Source organism: Nyctereutes procyonoides, unplaced genomic scaffold, assembly GCF_905146905.1.
Source record: "Nyctereutes procyonoides isolate TBG_1078 unplaced genomic scaffold, NYPRO_anot_genome, whole genome shotgun sequence".
Lineage (NCBI taxonomy): Eukaryota > Metazoa > Chordata > Mammalia > Carnivora > Canidae > Nyctereutes > Nyctereutes procyonoides.
This window is the reverse complement of record NW_026575122.1, coordinates 30,292,269-30,318,165: the sequence shown is the minus strand read 5'-3', so window position 1 is coordinate 30,318,165 and position 25,897 is coordinate 30,292,269. Positions and strand designations below refer to the sequence as shown.

General features: G+C 44.7%; 1 protein-coding gene across 7 annotated transcripts in view; it reads left to right on the top strand.

The window, feature by feature from the left end:
* The window catches only part of SOCS2 (suppressor of cytokine signaling 2), a 77,350-nt gene that overhangs the window by 25,493 nt on the left and 25,960 nt on the right, over positions 1-25,897 (top strand). For 3 of the 7 annotated variants that reach the window (XM_055336532.1, XM_055336530.1, XM_055336531.1), the window contains exons 4-5: positions 17,628-17,700; positions 20,269-20,749. The exons of 1 other annotated variant lie outside the window; for it this stretch is intronic. In XM_055336532.1, coding sequence (XP_055192507.1) covers positions 17,628-17,700; positions 20,269-20,729 — 534 coding nt within the window. In that variant the 3' untranslated portion in view covers positions 20,730-20,749. Of the gene's footprint in view, positions 1-17,627; positions 17,701-18,195; positions 18,290-20,268; positions 20,750-21,754; positions 21,827-25,897 lie in introns of those variants that run through there. 3 more of the 7 variants (XM_055336534.1, XM_055336535.1, XM_055336533.1) reach the window with 3 other exon arrangements.

Below are 25,897 nucleotides of genomic sequence, written 5' to 3'. Positions count from 1 at the left end.
TTACCTGTAGGTCATAACCAGTACCAGGAGCAGGATAAAGAACTTTTCAGTTACCACCAAGAGCTCCTATTTATAAGCACTTCCCCCATGCTCCCTTTCGAAACCTTGACAACTACTAATTTGTTCTCTATCTCTGTCATTTTGTCATTTCAAATCTCTTTGAAGCACATAATTGTGTTTTCATTATGAACTATCTTAGGAAAGCACAATACTTATATATACTCAGATTTAACAACACAGATTTAATAAACGTTGTATTGTATTTCTTTCACAACTTAAAAAAAGTCAGATTGATTTTAAAGCATTTTTGTTCCATTCTCCAATCCTATTGACTTCCTACCCTTCATAAAAATAAATTCTACATCAGTTATTATCCATGGATTTCTCTTACTCTACATAACTAGGTGCCAGTAACATCATACAGTGTAGTTTTGTGTGTTTTAAAAATTTACATGAAGAAATCAACAAATATTTATTGAGTGCCTACTATGTGCTAGGCACTGTTCTAGACCCTGAGGATACAATGGTGAATAAGGCAAAACACTTCTCCCAAATGTGTAACTGTATGAATAAATGAGATTATTGTGGGTATTTGTAAATGTATGAAGATGATGAAATAGGATATTGTGGTTCAGATTGGCAGGGGATAGGGGAATGAGTGGGTTGGTAGGGCACTGAGGAAAGGCCTTGCTGAAGATACTAAATTTAAAATCAAAACCTAAATATAGGAAACAGTATGTCAAAGAGAAGAAACAACAAACAAGTGCTGATGCCCTCACATAGGAATGAGTTTGGTGCATACACGGAAGAGCAAGACTCACACAGAGGCTGGGGTAATGCGAACACAGGGAGCACCAAGGGAGAGGAGGTGGGAATAGTGGAGGATAGGAGGTGGGAAGCAGGTAGAGGGGAGCTGGAAAGGCCAAGAAGACCTTGGTAAGGGATTTGGATTTTATTAAGGCTGCTGTGGAAAGCCATTGAAAGGCATAAGCAGGGATGTGCCATAGTTGCCATGTAGAAGATGGCGTAAGGGACAACAATGGGAAGCAATAAGGCTGTTATAGTTTTTCAGGGAAGAGGTAAGTCAGAAGGATCGTGATGCCTTCTAATAAGATGAAAAGGCTTGGTATCACTTTCTCCTCCTGCAATCTGCCTTTAGGATTTGACATCATATTTCAAGATTTACTTATGTTGATACTTTTAGATAAAGTTAATTCATTTTAACCACTGTGTATATCCTATTCTATGAGTATACCAAGTTTTCTATGTTTATTCTCTTGTTAATAGACTTTAAAGGTATATCTGTTTCTCCTATACACAATTCTGCCCAAAGCATCCTACTATATGGGTTCTTATGGATAGGATACCAGACTTTCTCTGGGATACACATCTGGCAGGCAATAGAATTGCTGGGCTCTGTGAGTACGCCCATTATCAACTTTGTACAAAACTGTTCTCCAAAGAGATTGTACCAATTTATACTCACTAGCTGTGTATGAGAATTTCCATTTCCCCACATCCTCAACATTTGGTATTGTGCTTTTAACCATTGCCAATCTGATGGATATGAAATGGAGGGCCATTGTCATAATTTACATTTCCTGATCACTAGCTACTATGTTTCTTGGCCCTTCAGATCTCTTTCCTGGGAATTCCTTCTTCCTAGCCTATGCCTACTTTCTTTCCCATTGAGCTGTTTTCTTATTGATGTGTAGGAGTTCTTTATATATTCTGGATAATAATACCTTGTTGGGTTTTATGCAATGAAAACATCTTTCTTGGGGTTTTTGTTTTGTTTTTTAAAGATTTATTTATTTGAGAGAGAGCTCGAAAGCAGAGGGGCAGAGGGAGCAAAGCAGACTCTGCACTGCGCAGGGAGCCTGACTTGAGGCTTGATGACACAACCCTGAGATCATGACCTGAGCTAAAATCAAGAGTCAGCTGCCCAATCAGCTGAGCCACCCAGGCACCCCTCTAGGGTTTTATAGATTAAAATATTTTCTTCTGGGGCACCTGGGTGCCTCAGTTGGTTGAGTGTCTGCTTTCGACTCACCTCTATTTTAATTACTGAATTGATGTGGAAATTAAGTTTGTGAACAAAGGGAAGTATGGATTTCTTAAAAAAAAAAAATTCCAAACAGAAAATGAACTGACTCAGCACCATTTATTGAATAATCTTATCCTTTCCTCGCTGATTTGTAATGTTAACTCTTTCATATATCAAGTTTTCCCATAAGTGTGGGTCTCTTTGTGGGCTCTCTATTCTGTTTTGTTGTTCTATTTGTCTGTCTCTACACCAATGCCATCCTTTTGAAATACCTGTAGCTTTCTAATTACCTTGCTGTCTAGTGTGGTGAGCTGTTTTTCTTTATTATTCTGAGTTATCTTGGGCATTTTTGGTTCTTTACTCTGATATGAACTTGTGGGTCAACTTGTCAAATGCCATAAGGGAAAAACATATGGGTTTTAAGTAATTGCAGAGGATTTACAGATTAATTTGGACATAATAGCCATCTTGGAGTCTTCCTATCCCATATGTGAATGTGGCATATCCTTTCATTTACTTAGGTCTTTTATGTGATTCAATCAAGCATTACTCCATAACAACTTTCTATTTCCTTTGTTAGACATGTTTATAAGTTCCCCAAGTTTTTGTTAATGGAATCTTGTTTTTGTTTCTTAATTATATCTTTTGTTAGTTTTCTGTTGGGATATGGTGTTACTATTGATTTTTTAATATTCATTCATTTGTATCCATCAACCTTTGTGATTCTAATAGTTTGAAGATACTTTTAGATTTTTTTTGTGTGTGTGGACAGTCATATTGTCCATAAATAATTATTTTATTAGTTTTTCAATTAGCCAGCATTTTAGATATTTCCTTAAGTCCCTTCCATACTGTAGGATCTATGATTCCATTCAGTGCTTTTGTGTCTATGTGTAGGTGAAAATAAAGCATGGGTACTCATTCTCCGTACGTTATATAATATCTTGACATACTATACAACAATGTTTCTTTATTCTTGCCTCCTATTCTCTTCTCTACTGAATTTATTAGGTAATTTTTAGCAAAATTTGAGAACAAAAATAAAATATAATTTAGAAGATCTATCTTTAAGAGAGATTGGACATCATTCACCCCTTGCGTATAGACTCAGACAAATGCTACATATATTACAGATAGCAAGACATGGGCCAAGAAGAAACGAAAAAGGGAAAATTATGTCAATTTTCAATATTAGTAGAACATATACACATATACATGCATAGTGTGTGTGTGTGTGTGTGCGTGTATATGAAGTCATATGAGTTATACAACATACTGAAATGAGAACATATTTTCTACAATCTGAAACATCCAGGAAATGGATCCAGTTTCTAATTAAGATTCTAAGGTCATAAGTCTTTAAGAGACTTTGGGAGGTATTATTTCTGGAGACGAGCCCCTACTCTTTGATGGGTCCCTTGAACCAGGAGTAGTTCAAGTTTGGATGGTCTTCAACTCTTAGGAGGATTTTTTTTTAAAGATTTTATTTATTTGAGAGAGAGATTGGAAGAGAGCACGGAGAACACACCAGCACAAACGGGGGAGAGGGAGAAGCAGGCTCCCTGGAGAGCTGGGAACCCAACATGGGGCTCGATCCCAGAACCCTGGGATCATGGCCTGAACCAAAGGCAGACACTTAACCAACTGTGCCACCCGGTGCCCCTCTTAGGAGGATTATAGTCAGGATAATCCACAGGGTGAGTCACCGCAAAACTCCCTTAACTGCTCAGCTCCTAGGAAAAGAAGAGGCTCTTTTCTCCCTCAGAGCCCTGGATTCTATAATTCACTAAGTCATTGCCCTGGCATTACGTGGGGTGGTGGTAGTAAGACAAGGAACACAGAAAGCCAGGGAACTCACACAACTGGCAGCCAGGTCGTCACCTGGGTCTTCTGTGATGTCTGCAGCTTCCTGTATGAAACAGGAAGGGCAACAGGTCTGCTTCTCTTGGAAAGTCTTCTGCAGAGGCTTAGCCTATAGAAATTTGCTGGGCCTGCTTTTCTGGGTTGTCCAAACCTCCCTGGAATAAAGTCCGGTCAGGATGTGGTCTGAACTGAGAGGCTGTTACCAGTCCACTTAGGCTACCACCGAATCTACATGGTCAGAGACCAAGTCATAGCTGTTCCCCGAAGCTATGAGAGTAAACACTGCCTCCTATTTTTAGTAGTTCCCTGCTTGCAAAAATAGCTCGAAATCCAGACCTTTGAGTCTCAGCAGCCTCCAGCCTAACAGGCCAGCCCATGGTAACCACCACCTCAACAACGACAATACGAGCTGCCACTAACATTTACCTGGAGTCACTATGCGCAGGTATTGCCTGAAGTGCGCTCGTGCATTATCTCGTTTTATCTGCACACAGACAGTCATTGTTATCATCTCTGTTTTCTAAGTGAGAAAACCAAGATTCAGAAATGTTAGGCCAGCTGCCCTAAGTCACACAGTCCTGAACCGAAATCAGTCCAGCCAGACACCACAATCTATGTTTCTGACCACTTCTTAGTCCTGCCTTCCCACATTCCACAACAGCCTCTGTGGTGGGATGTTTATTCCGTGGGATCTGGTCCAGGTTCTTCAGAGAACTTAAGTTGATAATTGGATTCAAGTGAAATACTCAAGAAATTATGTCTATCTCTATGGGAGATATTAAATGCCATTCTTCTTGTTTTATTATTTTTTAAAAACTATTGGGCTCACAAAGTTACCTTATTCTCATCATGTTCTCTTTTTACAGAGAAGCCTAAGTATTTTTCCAACACACTGTTATTTGGGGTAATTGCTTGTCAGTTTGAAGGGTACCCAGAAGCTGTGGAGAACGTGGTCTTAAAAGGGCCAATGAAACCATCAGAGTATGAGCAAGCTCCAAGGGTGGAACCAGAAACGTGGCTGCCTGTTCCTTGTTGACTGTTTTCACAGAAAAATCACATCCCGGATCTTGTGTTGACTGAGATGATTGGCATGCAATATCAGAGTAGCTGCACATGGAAAATTTCTGACTTAAATCAATTATCTTATGCAAGTAGCATATGGAAAACAAAGTGTTGGTTTGGTTACGAAATAAAAGTTCAGGGAACACCCCATGGAGACAGTATACTTATTTCTAATTTGCCAGCTTTCAGAGGGAAAACACTGTGGCACTGGCTGTTTCCTGGTGAGTCCTCATTGGGTGTATGCATTATAAAATCTCCACTAATTATGTGGCGAGGTCGAGTGGCGGGTGGTGTCCTCACAGAATGCCTGCTCTGGGAGTTCTAAGAGTCAAACCTCTTTTGCTTGCAGAAACCTACTTGAAACTAGCTTAAACAAAAATAAATTAGTAATAATAACATTTGCATATACGTGATGAGTATATACATCGTGCACGTGTGTATTACATACACGTATACGTATATCCATAGATATATGCGATAATGTAAACGGGACAAGAGTTTTTGCTCTGAGGCTACAAGGTTGTCTCATGAAATCCAAGGATCTGGTGTTGGGGGCTTTGGGAGAGGCCAGAATGCCTTGGGTCCTGGGCAGCTGTCCTCTCAGGCACCTCCTCTCTGGGACCCAGGGCTCCTTGTCCCTGCTTTTCCACCTTCTCTTTCTCTTCTTCTTCCCTGTGAGTTAGCTCCATCTGCTTCTCTGTGCACCACTGCCTCACATCTCACAATGTCATCTGTCCTCAGCTTAAGTAATCAAAAGGCCCTGACTCTGTACTTCAAGTCCAAATTTTGGGGCAGAGAATGTAACCGACCCAACCCAGGTCAGGTCAGCAAGCCCCGTGGTCAGCTCTGGCCTGGAAGATGGAACACTTGGGCTCAAACATGGCCCTAGGGGGCTACGCGGGTGTGAGAGGGGCCAGCTTCCAAATACATTCTGTTCTTTCCATTCTTCTGACCACAGAGATTCTCAACAAGAAGTTGAATTTTTGTCACCATGACTCCTCTAATAATGGGGGAAAGTGTGAGGAGTAGATGCTATCCTTGCACAAATAGGCCATATATCAGTGAAATATGGGGAATGCCTATTTTAAAGAATTGATGACTCCAATAATCTGCATTTTGATTCCTCAGACCAAGAAGAAATGATTCATTTTATCCTGATCCAGTATTTTTATGTTTAAAAGAGTTTTGTTGATCATCTATCAAAATTAACTGTAATAACTATAATAAAGAAGTCATTTCATCAGATATAGTATTTTATAGGCAGTTATATCTATCATACACTTGAATTGAATGTTTTAAGGAAAGCTTATTCTTGGGTATTTTAGAAGGTTAACTTAGGGACCCCTGGTGGCTCAGTTGGTTAAGTGTCTGCCTTCAGCTCAAGTCATGATCCTGGGGTCTTAGGATCAAGCCCTGAGTGAGTTCCCTGCTCAGTAGGAGGCTGTTTCTCCCTCTCCCCCTTGTGCCTCCTGTTATCTCTCACTCTCAAATAAAATCTTTTAAAGAAAAGGTTAAACTTACATTTGTAAAGTGATTAGTTAGCTATTAACATATCAGCTGAGGGGATCCCTGGGTGGCTCAGCGGTTTGGCGCCTGCCTTTGGCCCAGGGCACAATCCTGGAGTCCCGGGATTGAGTCCCGCATTGGGCTCCTGGCATGGAGCCTGCTTCTCCCTCCTCCTGTATCTCTACCTCTCTTTCTCTCTATGTCTATCATAAATAAATAAACAAATCTTAAAAAAAAAAACATATCAGCTGAGTAAGTTCAGAATATTTGCATTTTTAAAAAATTGATTGCTCGCACATATGTAGGATAAAATGTTTCAGAAATGACCAAACATCCCCCTGTGCCACTACTGCTACTCCCAACCTGAGTGGTCTTGGTGATTTTATATGTCAATACAATTCTGAGTAGTTCATTTAAATTCTCTTACTTTTTATTTAAAATTATGTTTATAATTCAAACAAATAAAAAACAGAATGGGGACGCCTGGGTGGCTCTGTGGTTGAGCATCGGACTTCAGCTCAGGGTGTGATCCTGGGGTCCTGGGATCGAGTCCCACCTCGGGCTCCCTGCAGGGAGCCTGCTTCTCCCTCTGCTTGTGTCTCTGCCTCTTTCTCTGTGTCTCTCATGAATAATTAGATAAAATCTTAAAAAAAAAAAAACCCAGAGAATAATATGATACCAATGCCTCCTCCACATTTAAAAAGGATGATTGTTGTGGCATTGTTTTTTTATACTCTGCCAAATGAGATAACTGCCAAGTGTTAATGTATATAAATAACATACAAGATTAAAAATTATCTGAAGTTATACTATATATTTCTTATGGATACATATACTTATTAAGACATAAATATACAATGGGGAGGATACTCCACTACTTGTGAAGGGTCAATATGTATTGGAGATTTGATGGGTAAAATCTGGGGCTTCAACCATATCTGTGATACTTTAAGAAATCATCTAAAGCCAAATATGGAAAATGCTAACAATGATTGATTCTCGGAGGTTTTCAGGATAAGGCATATGGTAGACAATTTGCCTTTTTAAGTAGAAGCTGGTCCCTTAGAAATGGTTTTCCTTCCCCTCAGGCCCATTTGTAATTACATGAGGAATTACATGAAATGCCTAGGAGTAGATGTCCTTTGTAAGCATATCGACTGTATGACTGTTACTTGAGTCAGAGAATGGAATAAAGGATAGAAAGAGAGATGTGCTGCACCCTGGGTACCTCTGGATTTTATTCTAATTGTCTGAGGCTCTTCTGAGGGGTGATAGATGTCGAATTCATATCATCATAGCTGGCATTTGTTGCAAGTTTTATAATGTCTGTCACTTGCCAAACATTTTACATGACATATTAGTTAGGATACAATTTTGTTGACCATAACAGAGACCCAAAGTAACAGTGACTTAAACAAGATCTAATTTTTTAAAAGATTTTATTTATTTACTTGAGAAAGTGTGGAGAGAGCACAGAGGGAGAGGGAAAAGCAGACTCCCCACGGAGCAGGGAGCCCCACGCGACTCGATCCCAGGACCCCAAGATCATGACCTGAGTCGAAGGCAGATGTTTAACCAACTGAGCCACCCAGGCATCTCAAATGAGATATAGTTTTATTTGTCACTCACGTAACAATCTGGACATAAGCAGTCCATGGCTGATATGATGGCTCCATGAAGCTCAAGGATCCAAGTTCCTGGGATGCCTGTGTGGCTTAGTGGTTGAGGTCTGCCTTCAGCTCAGGGCATGATCCCGGGATCCTGGGATGGAGTCCCACGTCGGGTTTTTGGCGAGGAGCCTGCTTCTCCCTCTGCCTGTGTCTCTGCCTCTGTCTCCGTGTCTCTCATGAGTAAGTAAATAAAATCTAAAAAAAAAAAAAAATCCAAGTTCCTCTTGTTGCTCTACTATTCCTACATTATTGCTCTTACACTCATAGTCTATGATGGTTCTTGGCTCTCTCACTAGTTGCTCATTTTCCCTGGCCAGAGTTGAACCACATGAGCACACCTAGCTGCAAGGGATGCTGGGAAATGTAGTCTTTGTTCTGTACAGCCATGTAGGGCAGCTGTAAATATTGGGGTTTCTATTCCTATAGAAGATGGAGGAGATTCGCATGGTGGGAGGCCTTAAGCAGTCTGGGCCACAGTGGATATTTTCTATTTAACTTTACAACAACATTAGGAGTCAAGCCCAAATCGGCCCACTTAACACTTGAGAAGGAGATTAGATTATTTGCTGATGGTCACACTGCTAGTACATTACGGAGCTGGGTGTGGCTGTATCCTTGTTTATACATTTGCATCGAGTTTGCTGAGAAGTTCTAATACTAGGAACTGAGCTGGGAATTCTCAGCTTCCTTGGGACTGCCACACCTCATCCATGTTTGCTTGATTTCATCACACCATTTAAAACAATCATCCAGGAAGGAGTTGTGTGGCCCGTGCTTTAGAGTTGAAAGCAAGCACACCTTTAGTTTTGTCCGAGGTATTCTGTGATATTCTGTGACCTTTAATGAGTGTTTGGGTGTTTTCCAGTCAGAACTGGGAACACATACCAGGGAAATGTTATTCTTTACTTTGATTCAGGTTATTCCTGGCTTCTGGCTAGGTTAGAAAATGTGCCTCTGATATCTTTCTAATAAAAGGAAATGCTTTAATAAAATTTGTATTCTAACATCTTTTTTTCTGAGCCCAATGTTAAGACTATGGACTGTCACCTAAACATTAAATAAAACGTAAAAATATTCAGGGCACCCGGGTGGCGCAGTTCGTTAAGTACCGACTCTTGGTTTCCACTCAGGTCCTGGTCTCAGGACTCATGAGATCAAGCCCACATTGGGCTCCATGACTCAGTGGGGAGTAGGCTTGAAGGTTCTCTCCCTCTGCTCCTCCCCCTACTTATACGGGACATGCTTTCTCTCTATTAATAAATCTTTTTTTAAAAAAGTAGCAACTTTTCAAGATGCCTGGGTGACTCAGTGATTGAGTGTCTGCCTTCAGCTTAGGTCGTGATCCTGGGGTCCAGGATCGAGTCCCACATTAGGTTTCCTGCAGGGAGCCTGCCTTTCCCTCTGCCTGTGTGTGTGTGTGTGGGGGGGGGGTGAATAAATAAATAAAATCTGAAAAAAAAAAGAGCAAATTTTCTAGAAGCTATTTTAAGGAGAAAGAAGTAGCATTGAAACCAGATGTTGGTGGGAGGGGCAAGATGGCGGAAGAGCAGGGTCCCCGAGTCACCTGTCCCCACCAAATTACCTAGATAACCTTCAAACCATCCTGAAAATTTACGAATTCGGCCTGAGATGTAAAGAGAGACCAGCTGGAATGCTACAGTGAGAAGAGTCCGCGCTTCTATCAAGGTAGGAAGACGGGGAAAAAGAAATAAAAGGAACAAAAGGCCTCCGAGGGGGAGGGGCCCCGCGAGGAGCCGGGCTGAGGCCGGGGCGAGTGTCCCCAGGACAGGAGAGCCCCGTCCCGGAGGAGCAGGAGCTGCACCAACCTTCCCGGGCGGAAAGGGGCCCGCAGGGAGTTGGAGCAGGAAGGACCCAGGAGGGCGGGGATGCCCTCGGGCTCCCGGGGACACTAACAGACACCTGCGAGCGCAGGGGAGTGCTCCGAGCTCCCTAAGGGCTGCAGCGCGCACGGCGGGGACCGACCGGAGCAGCTCGGAGGGGCTCGGGCGGCGGCTCCGCGGAGGGGGCTGCGGGGCGGGAGCGCGAATCCCACAGCGCAGGCCCCGGAGCACAGGGCGCCGGGACACAGCCCAGGATCCGGCCTCCCCCGGGACAGGCAGAGGCCGGGAGGGCCCAGGACAGCGAGGACGCTCCTGCCCCGAGCTGAGCAGATCAGCGGCCCCGCCCCGGAGCTCCAGGCCCTGCGGACGGAGAGCAGAGAGCCCCGAGCCCGGTAGTTCCTGCGGAGGCTGAATCCAGGCTTCCAGAGTTGCCGTAGCAACTGCTGCTGTTCCTCCTGGGGCCCCACGGGGTAAACAACCCCCGCTGAGCCCTGCAGCAGGCAGGGGCAGAGCAGCTCCCCCAAGTGCTAACACCTGAGAATCAGCACAGCAGGCCCCTCCCCCAGAAGACCAGCTGGACGGACCAGTGATACTCCCCCGTGTTCCAATACAACTTGTTTTTGGCCACTCTGCACTGAGCAAAATGACTAGAAGGAAAACCTCACCTCAAAAGAAAGAATCAGAAACAGCCCTCTCTCCCACAGAGTTACAAAATCTGGATTACACTTCAATGTCAGAAAGCCAATTCAGAAGCACTATTCTACAGCTACTGGTGGCTCTAGAAAAAAGCATTAAGGCCTCACGAGACTTCATGACTGCAGAATTTAGATCCAATCAGGCAGAAATTAAAAATCAACTGAATGAGATGCAATCCAAACTAGAAGTCCTAACGACGAGGGTTAACGAGGTGGAAGAACGAGTGAGTGACATAGAAGACAAGTTAATGGCAAAGAGGGAAACTGAGGAAAAAAGAGATAAACAATTAAAGAACCACGAAGACAGATTAAGGCAAATAAATGACACTCTAAGGAAGAAAAACCTACGTTTAATTGGGGTTCCCGAGGGCGCCGAAAGGGACAGAGGGCCAGAATATGTATTTGAACAAATCCTAGCTGAAAACTTTCCCAATCTGGGAAGGGAAACAGGCATTCAGATCCAGGAAATAGAGAGATCCCCCCCTAAAATCAATAAAAACCGTTCAACACCTCGACATCTAATAGTGAAGCTTGCAAATTCCAAAGATAAAGAGAAGATCCTTAAAGCAGCAAGAGACAAGAAGTCCCTGACTTTCATGGGGAGGAATATTAGGGTAACAGCAGACCTCTCCACAGAGACGTGGCAGGCCAGAAAGGGCTGGCAGGATATATTCAGGGTCCTAAATGAGAAGAACATGCAACCAAGAATACTTTATCCAGCAAGGCTCTCATTCAAAATGGAAGGAGAGATAAAGAGCTTCCAAGACAGGCAGGAACTGAAAGAATATGTGACCTCCAAACCAGCTCTGCAAGAAATTTTAAGGGGGACTCTTAAAACTCCCCTTTAAGAAGAAGGTCAGTGGAACAATCCACAAAAACAAGGACTAAATAGATATCATGACACTAAACTCATATCTGTCAATAGTAACTCTGAACGTGAATGGGCTTAATGACCCCATCAAAAGGCGCAGAGTACCATGGACTTTCTTCAGAGACTTAGAACAAATTATTTTAAGATTCGTGTGGAATCAGAAAAGACCCCAAACAGCCAGGGGAATTTTAAAAAAAGAAAACCATATCTGGGGGCATCACAATGCCAGATTTCAGGTTGTACTACAAAGCTGTGTTCATCAAGACAGTGTGGTACTGGCACAAAAACAGACATATAGATCAATGGAACAGAACAGAGAACCCAGAAGTGGACCCTGAACTTTATGCTCAACTAATATACGATAAAGGAGGAAAGACGATCCACTAGAAGAAAGACAGTCTCTTCAATAAATGGTGCTGGGAAAATTGGACATCCACATGCAGAAGAATGAAACTGGATCACTCTCATGCACCATACACAAAGATAAACTCAAAATGGATGAAAGATCTAAATGTGAGACAAGATTCCATCAAAATCCCAGAGAAGAACTCAGGCAACACCCTTTTTGAACTTGGCCACAGTAACCGGAGAAGGACAAACAGTGTATGTTCTCATTCATTTGGGGAATAGGAATAATAGCGAAAGGGAATATAAGGGAAGGGAGAAGAAATGTGTGAGAAATATCAGAAAGGGAGACAGAACATAAAGACTTCTAACTCTGGGAAATGAACTAGGGGTGGTGGAGGGGGAGGAGGGCGGGGGGTGGGGGTGAATGGGTGATGGGCACTGAGGGGGACACTTGATGGGATGAGCACTGGGTGTTATTCTGTATGTTGGTAAATTGAACACAAATAAAAATTAATTTATAAAAAAAAAATAAAAAAATAAAAGTAAATACTATGAGAAAAAAAATGTGGAAATTGCATGTAGAACAATGTAGAAATTATCTAGAATTACTGTGCTCGGAATTATTATTCTCAAAGTTAGTATTTGTACATTTGAAGTTATACTGTGCATAAATTTTAAAGCTTTTTTTAAATTTTTCAAAAAAAAAAAAAAAAAAAAAAAGAAACCAGATGTTGCTTTTTTAACAACATCATCCAACTACCAGCATCTTCCATGTGACAAAATTTGGCAGGTGACCCCTTTCTTTCACCCAGATCACAATTTCCAAGGGTTGGCATGTGCCAAAAACAAAATTTCAAAAGGGAAACCTGGTTCCTGAAAGTTCACATCTGACATTATTCAAGCTCAAGCTGGATCAGAAGGATAGAGCCTAGACAAGGTGTGTAATTACACCTGTTTGTAGAGCTCTGCTTTTAGAGGTGTTAAAAGTTGAAGTCTTTATATGGTTCAGAACCAGGGTCAGGTTCAGGTCAGGATTAGCGTAAGGCAAGTGTGGCATTCACTTCTGGCAGCAAAGTTTACCGAGGTGTCAAAAAACTTAGCACAAGGGGTGCCTGGATGGCTCAGCTGTGTAAGCGTCTGCCTTCAGCTCATGTCATGATCCTGGGGTATCTGGATTGAGCCCCACATTGGGCTCTCTGATTAGGGAAGAGCCTGCTTCTCCCTTTGCCCCTCACCTTGCTTGTGCTCCCTCTGTCTCTTCCTCTCTCCCTCAAATGAATTAAAAAAAAAAAAAGAATAGCACAAGATAAATAATACTTTAATGCAAACTTTGAAAATAAATGCAAAATAAATTCATAATCAACAAACATCAATATTTTAAATAAAGACAGGTTGTTGTTTGTGTTGCCACACTGCATTGTGTCATGGGAACAGCTATTTCCAATCAGCCCCACGTTCCTGGCCCCGAGCTCCTCAGATCCCACCAGGCAGGTTTACAAGGGTTGACAATATGTAGAACAGATGGGGCAATGAATGTGGGGTTTTTATATAGGGTCATGGATTTTTTTTTTCTTATAGAGCTTTTATTAACTTTTCTTACCTGGTTCAAAATATTTGGGAGGATATTTTGATGAGTGCATATAGGAGTGCACATTTTCCCTTTGTCCTAGGCTCCAGGATGGCTCCACAGGGCATGGTTGGTTCAGGACTTCTGGGAACCCTGCTCTTCATGCTAAGTGAACCATTGCTAGAGGAGCTCTAAACTCTTGCGAGACCTAATGGTTCCTTCTCTGAGACCATTTGGCTAAACGTATGACTGCTGTCCATTAGATCACCATGTCACAAATGCCCTTAGCCTTTTACACTTATACTGGGTAGGAGCCTGTGCTTAGTTTGTCTGTCTGTCTAGCCACGTATTAATACCATCTAACTTCCACTGGAAACCCCCTGATCCCCATCCCCCGCAATCCTTCCCTTCATAAATTCCGTTCCTCTCCCTTTCTCACCCTGATTCTCATTTATTGTTTTGCATGTGGGAATTTATGTCACATCCATCTCCCCTGCTACAATGCAGGCTCCATGAGGGCAGGGAGCGTATCTGCCTGGCTTGTTACTCTTCCCCCAGGACCTACTGTAGTGTCTACATGCTGTGAGGACTTATACAGACTTTTTAATAGGTAAATGAATTTATGAGTGGTTGACCTGCATTATCCAATTCGAAGTATAGCTTCAGGTGCTTAATAAATGTTATTGATAATGATGCTACAGGATTTTTTTTTTTCTGAAAAATCAAGAATACCTTCAAATGTCAATGAAATGAGTCTCCTTTTCTCTTTTTTGAGTTAGGTCTTGAATAAGTAAGTGTTCCTCCTACCTGACAACTCCTCTTACCTGTCAAGCCATTTTTTGCAATATCTGGAAGGCCAGTATCACAAAGGCAGTTTGACTTAGTGGAAAGAACACCGGGTTGGGAAATCAGGAAGCCTGAGTGTGAAGCGTGAACTCTAAAAGAGAATGGGATGCTTGTGGTAGGATGGACTGGGTTTCCCTGCAAACAGTCAAGCGGGCCTCATTCTCGTTCCGTGGTAAGTCTTAGGCCATAGGTATGTTCCTGAAGCTGAATTCCCTGTTTTCTGTAGGTCTGCCCTGCCTACTGGTTAAATCTGACCATGAAGATAGCAGAGGGATCTTCACATCAGAGCCTACGCCATCCACTCTATCATTGTGCAGCCAGCAAAGCCTCCATGCCCCAGTTCAGTGTCTTCCCTGAGGGTCTATTCTTTGGGACTTCTGGATAGTTTCAGAGGAATCTAGAAGCTACCTCCTTGAGGAGGACAGTGGATCAAAATGTTTGGCTAACTCACATCATGCTTTTGCTGTAGGCACCAAACCAGGCAAGGAGTCTTCTAGGACTGTCTTCTCAGGTTGGAAGAGGCAGGATAGTGAGAAAAAGAGCCCTGGCTCTGGAGTCAGACAGACTGGGCTCTAGTCCCAGAATGACATTCATTCACTAGCCAGGTAGTTTCAGTTTGACACTGAGAGTGTGGAAAGAGAATAACAGTAATACTCTATCAGTCAGAACTCTGGGTTACACACAACAAACACCTAACTCAAATGAACTTAAATGGGTGTAAATGGCATAAATGGGAATCAACCAGCAGGGCTTATCTGGATGATTTCCTATAAGCCCCAAAAGGGTGGGTTATAGCTGGATCTCAGTGACAGATGGAACCAGGGTCTGCAACATGGTTAGGGCACTTCTCTTCTTGCCCCTACGTGGAAAGACTATAGTTCCTAAGGAGCGGTGGTTCTTCCAGTGATGGGCAATGTGGCTTCCTATTTCACAGCTTCTCCACCAGAGGAAGGTTGCTTCTCTTCCCTGCGATCTTATTTGAAAAATCCTGGGAAGGATCTAATTGGCCTAAGTTGGATCACATGCTGACTGTTGGACCAGACAGCTTTGGCAAGGGTGGGTGGTTTACTGTGATTGACAGCCTTCAGTAGAGGCACAGGTTGGAGGGGCCTGGCTCAGTTGATTAGGCATTGCACTCTTGATCTCAGCTCAGGTCTTGATCCCAGGGTCATGAGTTCAAGCCCTGGGTCATGGAACCTACTTTAAAAAAAAAAAAAAAAAAGCACATGTTGGAGTTGGTGGAAGGGTAGTCCTCAGAAGAAGGGGGGTTGCTTTCCCCGTAAAATGCAGACATACCAGGCAGACTGAATCATAGGTGTCTACCACATATATTAGTTCAGGGTTGTTGGTGAGGATTAGAGATAATGGATATAAAGCATGAGTTGGGAAATGCTGCTGATGGGAAGGAGTGGTATCTCAGCTTCCCTGGATACTCGGGCTTCACATTTGGGCCTATTATATCTCATAGAAAGAAATACACTTTCTTCTTTGTTCTTCTTTCCGACCTCAGGACAATCAACGTAATAGACTCTTACAAGACCTAAAAAGGTTATGTTTGCTCAAGGACATACAATTAGTGGTACATGAGGCCTAGACCCAACCCTCAAGGCTCCCAATCCATAGTCTCCTTTTTGTACACCATGTGGTGATTAAGAGTGCTGGCACAAAAGCCAGCTTGCCTAGCTTTAAAGCTCAGCTTCTCTTACTGTGTGGCATTGGGTAAGTTCCTAAACCTCTCTGAGCTTCAGAGATTCCCTCTGCAGAGTCATTACCAGGATTAAATGAATTCAATATGGGTATATTGATGATGATGATTCCATTTCCAGAAACTGTCACCTGTGCCTCCTGCCTTGCAGCAGGTCACCTCCAAGCGTGTCTGGGGACATGCCAGGCATTGCGGTGGGGCTGCAGGCTGGTTCTCCTGGGCACTGGGATTGGAGTGGGAGCAGCCGTTCAAATCACCTGCCACTGGGCAGCCCCCAGTGGCTCAGCGGTTTAGTGCCGCCTTCAGCCCAGGGCCTGATCCTGGAGACCTGGATACCCGGGATCTAGTCCCACGTCGGGCTCCCTGCATGGAGCCTGTTTCTCCCTCTGCCTGTGTCTCTGCCTCTCTCTCTCTCTGTCTCTCATGAATAAGTAAATAGATTCTTAAGAAAAACAAAACAAAACAAAACAACAAATCACCTTGGGCTCCGAGTGAAGAATGAAGGCATCACCTCTCTGTCTCCACCCCAGAGGTAGCATAGTATTAAACAGTTTTTAAAATAAACATTTTCCCAGAAGAATAGTGCATCATGAACCACTAATGCTGCAAGGCTTTCACTGACCTCACAGGGGACACGCAGCAAAAAACCTAAACTCCCTGTGTCCTTTTCTCCTTTGAAAGAGGGCTGTGGCAGTGCCTGGGATGCCATGAACAGCCCAGGCTTGGGAATCAGACAGGCCAGTGTTCGAATCCCGCTGCTGCCGTGGGTTAGCTACGTGACTTATGCAAGGTACTGGGCCCTCTCTCGTGTCTAGATTGAGAACAGTGTCCATATCCACCTTGTGGGGCTGGGAGAGGCGTCCCTGGAAGGCAGGCAGAGTGCTTAACACACAGTGTACTTGGTAGATGAGGCTGTCATCGAAAGAGCGTCACGTGATGTGTACGTGTTGGAGGACACACAAAATCACTGAGCGAGTAGCAAGTCTTTTTTTTAAATTTTTTTTAATTTTTATTTATTTATGATAGTCACACAGAGAGAGAGAGGCAGAGACATAGGCAGAGGGAGAAGCAGGCCCCATGCACTGGGAGCCCGGCGTGGGACTCGATCCCGGGTCTCCAAGATCGCGCCCTGGGCCAAAGGCAGGCACCAAACCGCTGCGCCACCCAGGGTTCCCGCAAGTCTTCTTTTTATAAAATAAAGGCAACCTGCATGTACGTTTTCTCATGATTACGCTACCTCTTAATTTTGCAGAAGGCTTAATTGGATGGATCTTTGGGTAAGAGATTTCCGCTTGATTTTTAAAACCATACAAGAAAATATACCCTTACAAAGGGTCGAGAAGTATCTTCTGTAGTTACGTGAAAGGCTGCTGGGCTAATTCTGACAACAGAAGCAAAGAGAAACCCTCCCAGAGCAGCGAATGATTCTCCCCATGGTTCCAGAGAGGAGAAGGTTCCACATTTATCCACCAGAATCAGGCTGTGTGCTTCTATGAACCACGACGTTGGAGATGGGCTGGATCTGGGCAAGGGGTAGCTACTCAAAAACAGAATTTGAGACGTTCTCTCAACTTGCCTTCGCACCTTTCATATCCCTCACCTGCAGGGTCCCCTCAACCCTGCCAGGGTCCTGCAGCACAAGGAGCAACCTGCCGAAGGCTCAGGTCCCCTACTTCCAGGTAATCCCCCTTGCAAAATCCTCTTGAATGCTTCAGAAAGTTCCTCTCTACTGCAGAGAAAATGACTCTCTGGAGGGGGCAGTGCTTTCTAACGTAGCGGGTAATATCTTGATGAGATATGCTGGTCAGGATAGGCTAGAGTGAGCCCCAAAACCTGGGGTAGCACAGAAAGGTTCTTTTTTTGCCCTCCCACCCCGGGTCCACTGTGGGTCCGATGGGTCTCTGGGGTAGCTTCTGAGAGGGACAGAAGTGGCTTGCAGCAGGTGACCCCCCCCCTCGGGGCTCCCAGGTCACTGTGACAGGGAAGGCGTGGGAAATGCACAGTCCCTGGGAAATGCTACACATCACTCGCATTCATGATTCCGCTCAGAACCAGGTCTCACCGACCCACCTAATTTTAAGGAGACTGGGAAGCGTAACTCTTCCAAGGACCCAGAAAAGACAGAATAAGCTATGAAAGGACAGGAATCTCTGCTGCAGTATTTTTCTTTTCAGATACAGGGACCCTGGCTGTTGGATCGGGGCTCCTTGTGAGAAAAATCTGAAGGAGGCTTGAAAATCCGAGCAGAAGGAAATATGGAGAGCCACTAGGGAAAGGGGAAAGTATTTTCTTTCTTTTCTTTTCTTTCTTTTCTTTCTTTTCTTTTCTTTTCTTTTCTTTTCTTTTCTTTCTTTTTTCTTTTCTTTTCTTTTTTAAGATTTATTTATTCATGAGAGATGCAGAGAGAGAGAGAGAGGCAGAGACACAGGCAGAGGGAGGAGCAGGCTCCCTGCGGGGAACCCGATGCAGGACTCGATCCCAGGATCCCAGGATCACACTCTGAACCGAAGGCAGACGCTCGGCCGCTGAGCCACCTGGGGCCCCGAGAAAGTATTTTGTTAAGAATGCTGAGTACCTCCCTGTTTGGGGCACAAGGCTCCTTAACGTAACAAGGGAATTTTGAGAACCAAAACCGCTTGACAATGGAGGCCGTGGAGGCAGCGAGCTGAAATGCACCAGCTCCCCAGGTTTGGCCACCTGCTCCCGCCCTTGTATCTTCTTCCCTCATCCTGGGCCCACGCTGCCATGTGCCACCTTCATAACTCTCTCGGGATGATCAGTATTAAGGTATTTTTTCTTTCAATAACTTACTTTCTGTAAATAAAAGGCACTTTATATCTCTGTCTTCGTGAGAATCCATTTCGTGAAAATCATTTACCACGGATAGAAGGTACCCGTAGGAACAAAGACAACGTCAGAGGCTAGATTGGTGGAAAGGCCTGGCCAGCTCTCCACCTGAGCGGCTTGCGCGGAATCAGACGGGTGCAAAGATGATGATGCAGGCTGAGGTCAACAGTTCAGGGGTGGCCTCTCTGTCCCGATGCCTGGGTTCCAGTTCCAGGACCACATCATCTACCAGCTGTGTGGCCTTTGTGCCTCGGTTTCCTCATCTGCGGACCTGAGGACGATAATATTGCCTACTCTGGCTCCAGGAAACGCCTGTAACAGGGTCTGGCATGTGGTAATGGCTACATCCTAAGCACGAGCAATTTTTGGTATAATTTCTTACCGTGTGATGTCTTGTTTAATTCGGCCTCCTCTACCTGCTAAAATCACCTCCCCTAGCCCATGAAATTCTCTCTCATTTGCTGCTGAGATGCTTCCCACGCTCTGAGACCCCTCCATCCACGAGCCAGAACAGACTCTGCACAGTGACACCCCCGAGCCACCAGCCCTTGGGCTGACTTGGCCATCCTGTCTGCAGGCTCCCGGCTTGTGTCCACCTCGGGCTCCCAGGTGAGGGTAGAAACGCCTGCCTTTAGAAGATGCTGTAGGATCCAACAGGTGAAACAGGCTCTCTCCAAATGTCAGGACTCAAACAGACTTTGGATGGATGTTGGTTCACCAAGCAAAGGCAGGAGCAGGTGGCCGAACCTGGGGAGCTGGTGCATTTCAGCTCGCTGCCTCCATGGCCTCCATTCTCAAATGTTTTATGCACACACACACACACACACGTATAATCACATGGATCCTTTCCAATTAAGAAAAAATAATCAGGAAGTGATTTTTGCTTTGCAGAGTCTATTATTTCAACAAATGTCGGACCATCAGATGTAGAAACCAGAGCTACTTATCCCCGCCAAAAAATATTTCTAAGAATCCTTTCATTATGCTGTATTATGGGCTGCCTCAAGAGTCCTATTTGATCGAGTCTATGTTTCAGCAAAGTTTACTTGGTTTCTGCAGTCCTCAAGATGCAGCGTGGCTAAATGAACAGAGGAATGAACCAAATTAATGTTTTGTTGAATTCTGTTGCAATGGTCAGTGCCATTATGTGTAAATTCGGTAAAACATGCTTTGGTGTTCAGTTTATATTGATTGTGTTCCTTCTTGGTTCCCACAAAGGAGCCTAGTAGAGCTTTCTTCTCCGTGTCCTTACAATTCCTCTCTGGGCTTGGAGAATTTGCTAGTTTGTTCTCTGCCCCACTGCTTGGCTGTGGCTTTGACTCAGTACCCAGTCAGGCCTGTCATTCCTGGCTTCATATGGCTCCAGGAAATGGTTCTTTTTTTTTTTTTAATCTTAAGAGACGCTAGAAGGATGCTGGGAGCAAAATCTACCTCATGGGGTTGTCATGAAGTTAAAAGAGAAGCACCTAAAACGTGGAACATGGTACCTGGTATGGGTGAGTGCTCAACCACAAATGGTCCCATTTTACATTCAGAGAAGCTCCCTGTCTTGGTTCCCTTCTCTCTCCCTCCCAACCCCAGGCTCTGTAGGTCTGCTTCCCCAAATCTAGGTTGCAGTTTTTCAGGGTACCATGTACCTCTCTTTGTAGCACCAATCACCGCACCATTATACTTTTCTCCCTGTGGTGATGTTATGGTGGGCTCCCTCCCCACCAGCCTTCACGGCCTTAGCTCTGGTGGGCCTCGCAGATCTGCCTCTAGCGTGAAAGGCTGTTCTGTATATCTGCTGCTAGAAGTGTGGCCCTCAGCTGCCAGCCCCAGTGGCCTGGCCCCAGCTGAAGAGAGCTGCCCCTTCCAATGACTGGTCTACACGGGGGTACGTAGGCTTGGCCTTCTCATGCATCTGGGGCCAGCTCTGGAAGGCCGTCCCATCTTTAGAACCCTTCGCGGGGCTGGCCCAAGCTTCTCTTGAAACAGTTTCATATTTTTACGGCATCCTCTGTGCACTCCTGTGTACTTCCCTTCCTTCCATGGATGTTAATCCTGAGGGTACTCCTGATGCAATTTATGCATCCCAATCCCTATCTCAGAGTCAGCTTCCTGGGGAGCACAACTTGCACTGCTGTCCCCTCTGCAAATGGAAGAAGTACATTGTTGTTGCCAATTCTGTGTGTTCTCAGAGCCTATGGTAGTCTCTGGTACCAGTAGGATTTCAGTAAACGTTTGTGGGGTGAATGAATGAATAAATGAATGATAATAGCATCGCTAGTAATTTGTTTTATGTTTCACTCCCTCTCCTTTCTTCAAAGGGAATATGACTTTTATCTGGGAATTTCTTGACTTTCTACCTAGGGGCTCTATTGACTTGCTCCCCCTTCTCTTCTTCTTCCCTCTCCTTCCACTTTGGGTTCCTTTTCCTCTGACCCACCCCCTTTCTAAATTCCTGCCTAGTGATACCCGGTTGTAACTGAGGAGGGAAGAGGAAGCCTTGGGAAAGCAGCTGAGAGAGGGTGATGGGAAGCAGCTAAATTAGTTTAGAGGCCAGTTTAGTAACTCCAGCTTTTCTATCAGGAGCCAGTGTGGAGCCCTGTGAAAGAGGCTCATGCCAAGAAACAGAGCAAATCAATATCCGAAGGCTCTGCTAATTGCATGGCTGTCAGAAGGTATTTTCTCATTTTGAATGAGAAGAAAGGGCCTTTTAAGACAACAAAGCTCTTGTACAAGTAGAAAAAAACTGAGAACTTGCATTTGAGTTCACGTGAAAAATGGCCTCTTTGTTACTCATTTCTCATCCTCGTGGAAAGCCTAGGCAGCAATATTTTATGTTCTGCTCCCCACCAGCTTTTTAGTTTTGTTTTGTTTGGGGCTTTTTTCCATTCCTCCTAGAGAGAGCCCTGGATTCAAGTTAGAAGACTGGGTTCGACACCTGGCTCTGCTGCTTTAGCCACAGGGCAGCAGCTCCCGCCTTCATCCCTGGTCTGCAGGTGCACGTTTGGTGGGCAGCTCACAGGACTGGAGACTGAGAAGCTCAGGTGAGACGATGGATATGAACAGGATTTGAAAATAGCACAACCCTAAGGAGCAATTGTCATTGTCACTGTCATTTAATCTTCAGTGAACCAGAGCTTGAAAGTCGAAGCTGGTACCCCCTTCCCCCAAATGCACTTCAAAGCCAAATATAAAAGTTTTTAGGATACATTTTTCTCACTTTGCGTGATGTTTAGCAAAAGTCCTCGTGGTTATTAGCCCACACAATGACAAATTGACTGTCCTTAGAGTGCACCGAAGGTGTCAGGCTCCTGTGTAAACAGCCACTTTTCCTGTATTCACTATTTCATGACAGAGTCGGGAAGCCACCTGGTCTTGAGACCAGGGTTTTGGGTTGATCAGATTCACCTGATTATTTTCACAGATCAATTAATACTTTTCCCTGGTTCTCTCCTGTCCAAGGTAACCCTGGTGGTCAGGTGCACGTCTGCTTTTCCTCCAGATACACGACGCTCCAAGGACTTATGCCATAAGGAATCATCTCCCCGCAAGCCTAGGCATGCAGGGAATCCATGATTCCCTTTGTGTAGGGCAATTTTCTGCAGAAAATTGGACTTTCTCCATCCTACAGAAGGCAGACCGATGAGGTTCTTTGAGCAGTCGGCAGAGGGTCCCAGGTCTGCCCCTTTAATGCTGGTAGATTATAAAATCCTTATACTATCTGGGGTCTGCAGAGATCTCAAGTTGTCTTCCAGTCAGATGTGGGATCTCGGGAGTGGAGTGCGGTCAAATGTTCAGCAGAGATTTATGGATCATTCATAACCATGTTGGGGACAGGAATGGGCTTTTTAAGTCTTTGTTTCAGGTGCTGGCATTTTTCTAATGAGTGAGCTTTATATTACATGTGGAAAAGGGTGAAGTGTGACTAAACAAACATGCACAACACAAAAATGACAAAAGCAAGTGGACAGATACTGCACACGACGTCCCTTGGCCATTAAGATGGCCTGATTGTAGACTTCTTGCAGACAGCAACCTGGTCTTGGGTCTCTCGGATCCACATGATACTAGTAGGTTCTCTGTAAACATGAGGTGTTACTCTCCTGCTGATATCTTGCAATAGCTCCCAGGGCCTCCACCAGAACATCCAGTCTTCTCGGTTTGGTCCTTCAGTTCCCTCATGGTCAGGCCTGGCCTCCCCTCTTGCCATTGCCTGGAGAAGCTCCACGCAGCAGCTGCTCAGAGCGACCGCAGCGCATGCCTACTTGGGTACATTTGTGGATGCTCTCTCTCTGCTCTTCTCGTCATGCTAACTTCTCTCTTTCCAGACCCTGTTCAGGATCCTCACCTTCGGGTCCAAGTCTCTGACTAGCCCCTCATCTCTTCATGCCCTTAACCTTGTCTCTACAGGTTGGGTGCCCCTTATCTGAGCCTTATGATCCTGCCACAGCCCTTGACATTCTAAATTCCTAACGGTGGGTTCTGTGTCTCTGCCTACTTCAAGACTGTTGTCCTAGGGGACAGGGGCTGTACCTTGTTCACGTTCATTCTCAAAACAAATTTTGCCTGCTTCCCTATTTAGACGCTGGGGTTGGGGTAGTGGGGTTGGGGATGTCGATGGGACTAGAAGCAGATTCACCTGGGCTTTTCTTCTAGATTAATGAAAACGCCTTTTGGTCTGGGCCTGGGGGCGCTGCTGGGGGTGCAGACTGGAAAGGCAAGGACAGAAGTCAAGATATTACCATTTTACTCTTAACATGTCATGACTGCCCTAAGGTGTGGGAATACTGAGCTGCAGAACAGCCACGGTCACAACAAATGAACATTCTCTACACCCAGCACTACTGATGTGACTGCCAGGCCGTGTCTGTTGAGGGGGATCCAGGCAAGCAGCTACGCCACTGTGACATGCTAATGAAATTGCTTCACACTTTGGGGTAATTTGGTTTCTAGTCTCTGAGGTCAGATCTTCATCACAAGGCCCAAGAAGCATGAATTAAAATTGAGAGTCTGTCCCTGGTGGGGACTGCATAGTGGCCACACACCAGGATGGGATTTTTAGAGGTCAGCTTCATCCTGCTAATGGAATTCTCTTCTCTGCATTCATATAAAAAGCAAAAGTAAACTATGGTGTTAGAAAGCGGGACGATTTCTTGGTATGGCTATCTTTGGGGGGTGGGCCGGGAGGGGCTTGGAGAGGACATGAGAGAGGTTCCCGGAGTGTTGTGGTCTTAAACCAGTTAAACCGGTTAAAATGGTTACATGAAGATGTTCAGTTGGTGAAAATCTATTGAGCTGTGTACTCATGGGTGGTGTACTTTTCTGTGTGTGTGGTGTTGTATTTCAATAAAGACATTACACTGTGTTAAATGCCGGTCATTGTAGGCAGGCATTTGCTGCGGGGGTCTCAGAAATGAAATGGCATGAGGCCACTGAAGTTATGTGGTGATTCCATTCTCTTGTAAGGTGGGCATACACATGATCCAGAGTATGTTCATATTAATTTTAAAGTATATGACAAAAATGAATATACAAATCAAAAAAAGTAGAGTGCTCACCATCCTCCAGGGACCCAGGAGGGAAAAACCAGAGTGTTATGATACCTCAGAATCGTAAATGGATCTCAATACCCTTCATGTCTCTCCACTTGAACTGCCACCACTCTCGTTCCAGCCACCGGGAACTGTAGGCTGGACTGTGGCAATAACCTCCCACTCTTGCTGATAAATAATCCACAGTCCACACAGGAAAAGACTATAGCCATAAAAGAAACAACTCAAGGGCAGCCCCGGTGTCGCAGCGGTTTAGCACCGTCTTCCAGGGTGTGATCCCGGGGACTCAGGATTGAGTCCCACGTCAGGCTCCCTGAATGGAGCCTGCTCCTCCCTCTGCCTGTGTCTCTGCCTCTCTCTCTCTCTCTCTCTCTCTCTCTATCTCTATCTGTGTGTGTGTGTGTTTCTATGAGTAAATAAATAAAATCTTAAAAAAAAAAAAACCAACTCAAATAACTCCCCTATGTGAAGGCCCTCCAAGAATTCCTAATAGTCTTAAAGCCCAAGTCCCAGCATGCCCACCATTGACTGGTCCCTTCTGCATCCATGACCATCCTCCCCGCACTCTCTCCCATCTCACCATTCCAGCCTTCCTGGTCTCTGTTCATTCTCCCAGCACTCCGTGCTTGTCCTTACCCTAAAGCTTTTACATATGTACATCTGCCTGAAGAGGGGTCTCCCAGACTTTGGGATTGCTGGCTCCCCCTCAGCCTTTATGTCTCTTTCAGCACAGATGTCACCCCCTCAAGTAGCCTCTCTCAACCATTCTGCAATCATGTTACCTTACTTAGTTTTCTTCACGGTACCCATGGCTATCTTGTTTGTATAGTTGTTTCCCAGAATGAACACCCCAAGAGGGCAAGGATTAATCTGCCTTCTTCACCCTTTCCACCAGTGAGTGTCCCAGTAAGCAGTGGATGGCAAACTCAAAAAAGCATATAACCAAAAAGAATTTAACAAAAGGACCATGTACAGAAATGTGGGCAGGGCTAAGGGGACCAGTGAGGCACAGGGAGGCTCCCAGGGAAAGCCATCCCGGCCCCTAGGCCTGAAGGGGTAAGAGGAGAGGGCTCTCTGTTCCCTACTTTATCTGTGAAGTGGAAATCATAGCTCTGTCTCTCTGTGACGTGCTTGTAAGACTTGGTTACAGATGAGGACTAGATTGGTAAAGCAAGCGGAATGCTGCCCAGGACATACGAAGTGCCACGTGAGTGTCTGCTATTATTATTACTGATCTGATTTTAAACTCACTTAATTTAGTTCCTACAACTCTCTGAGGTAGATCAGGGGTTGAAAATTGTCCACCTATGGGCCGACCTTAACTTCCAAATGTGTTTTGTTTGGCTTGCACATATTTCTTTAATTTGAGCCAACATTAAAAAATCTGGAGGTTTTTTTTTTTTAATCTGGAGTTTTATATAAAAATCTGAAGTCCTGGCTGCTCCTGAGGACTCCTGGTCTGGCAGCAACCGGCAGGAGCTGCATGCTG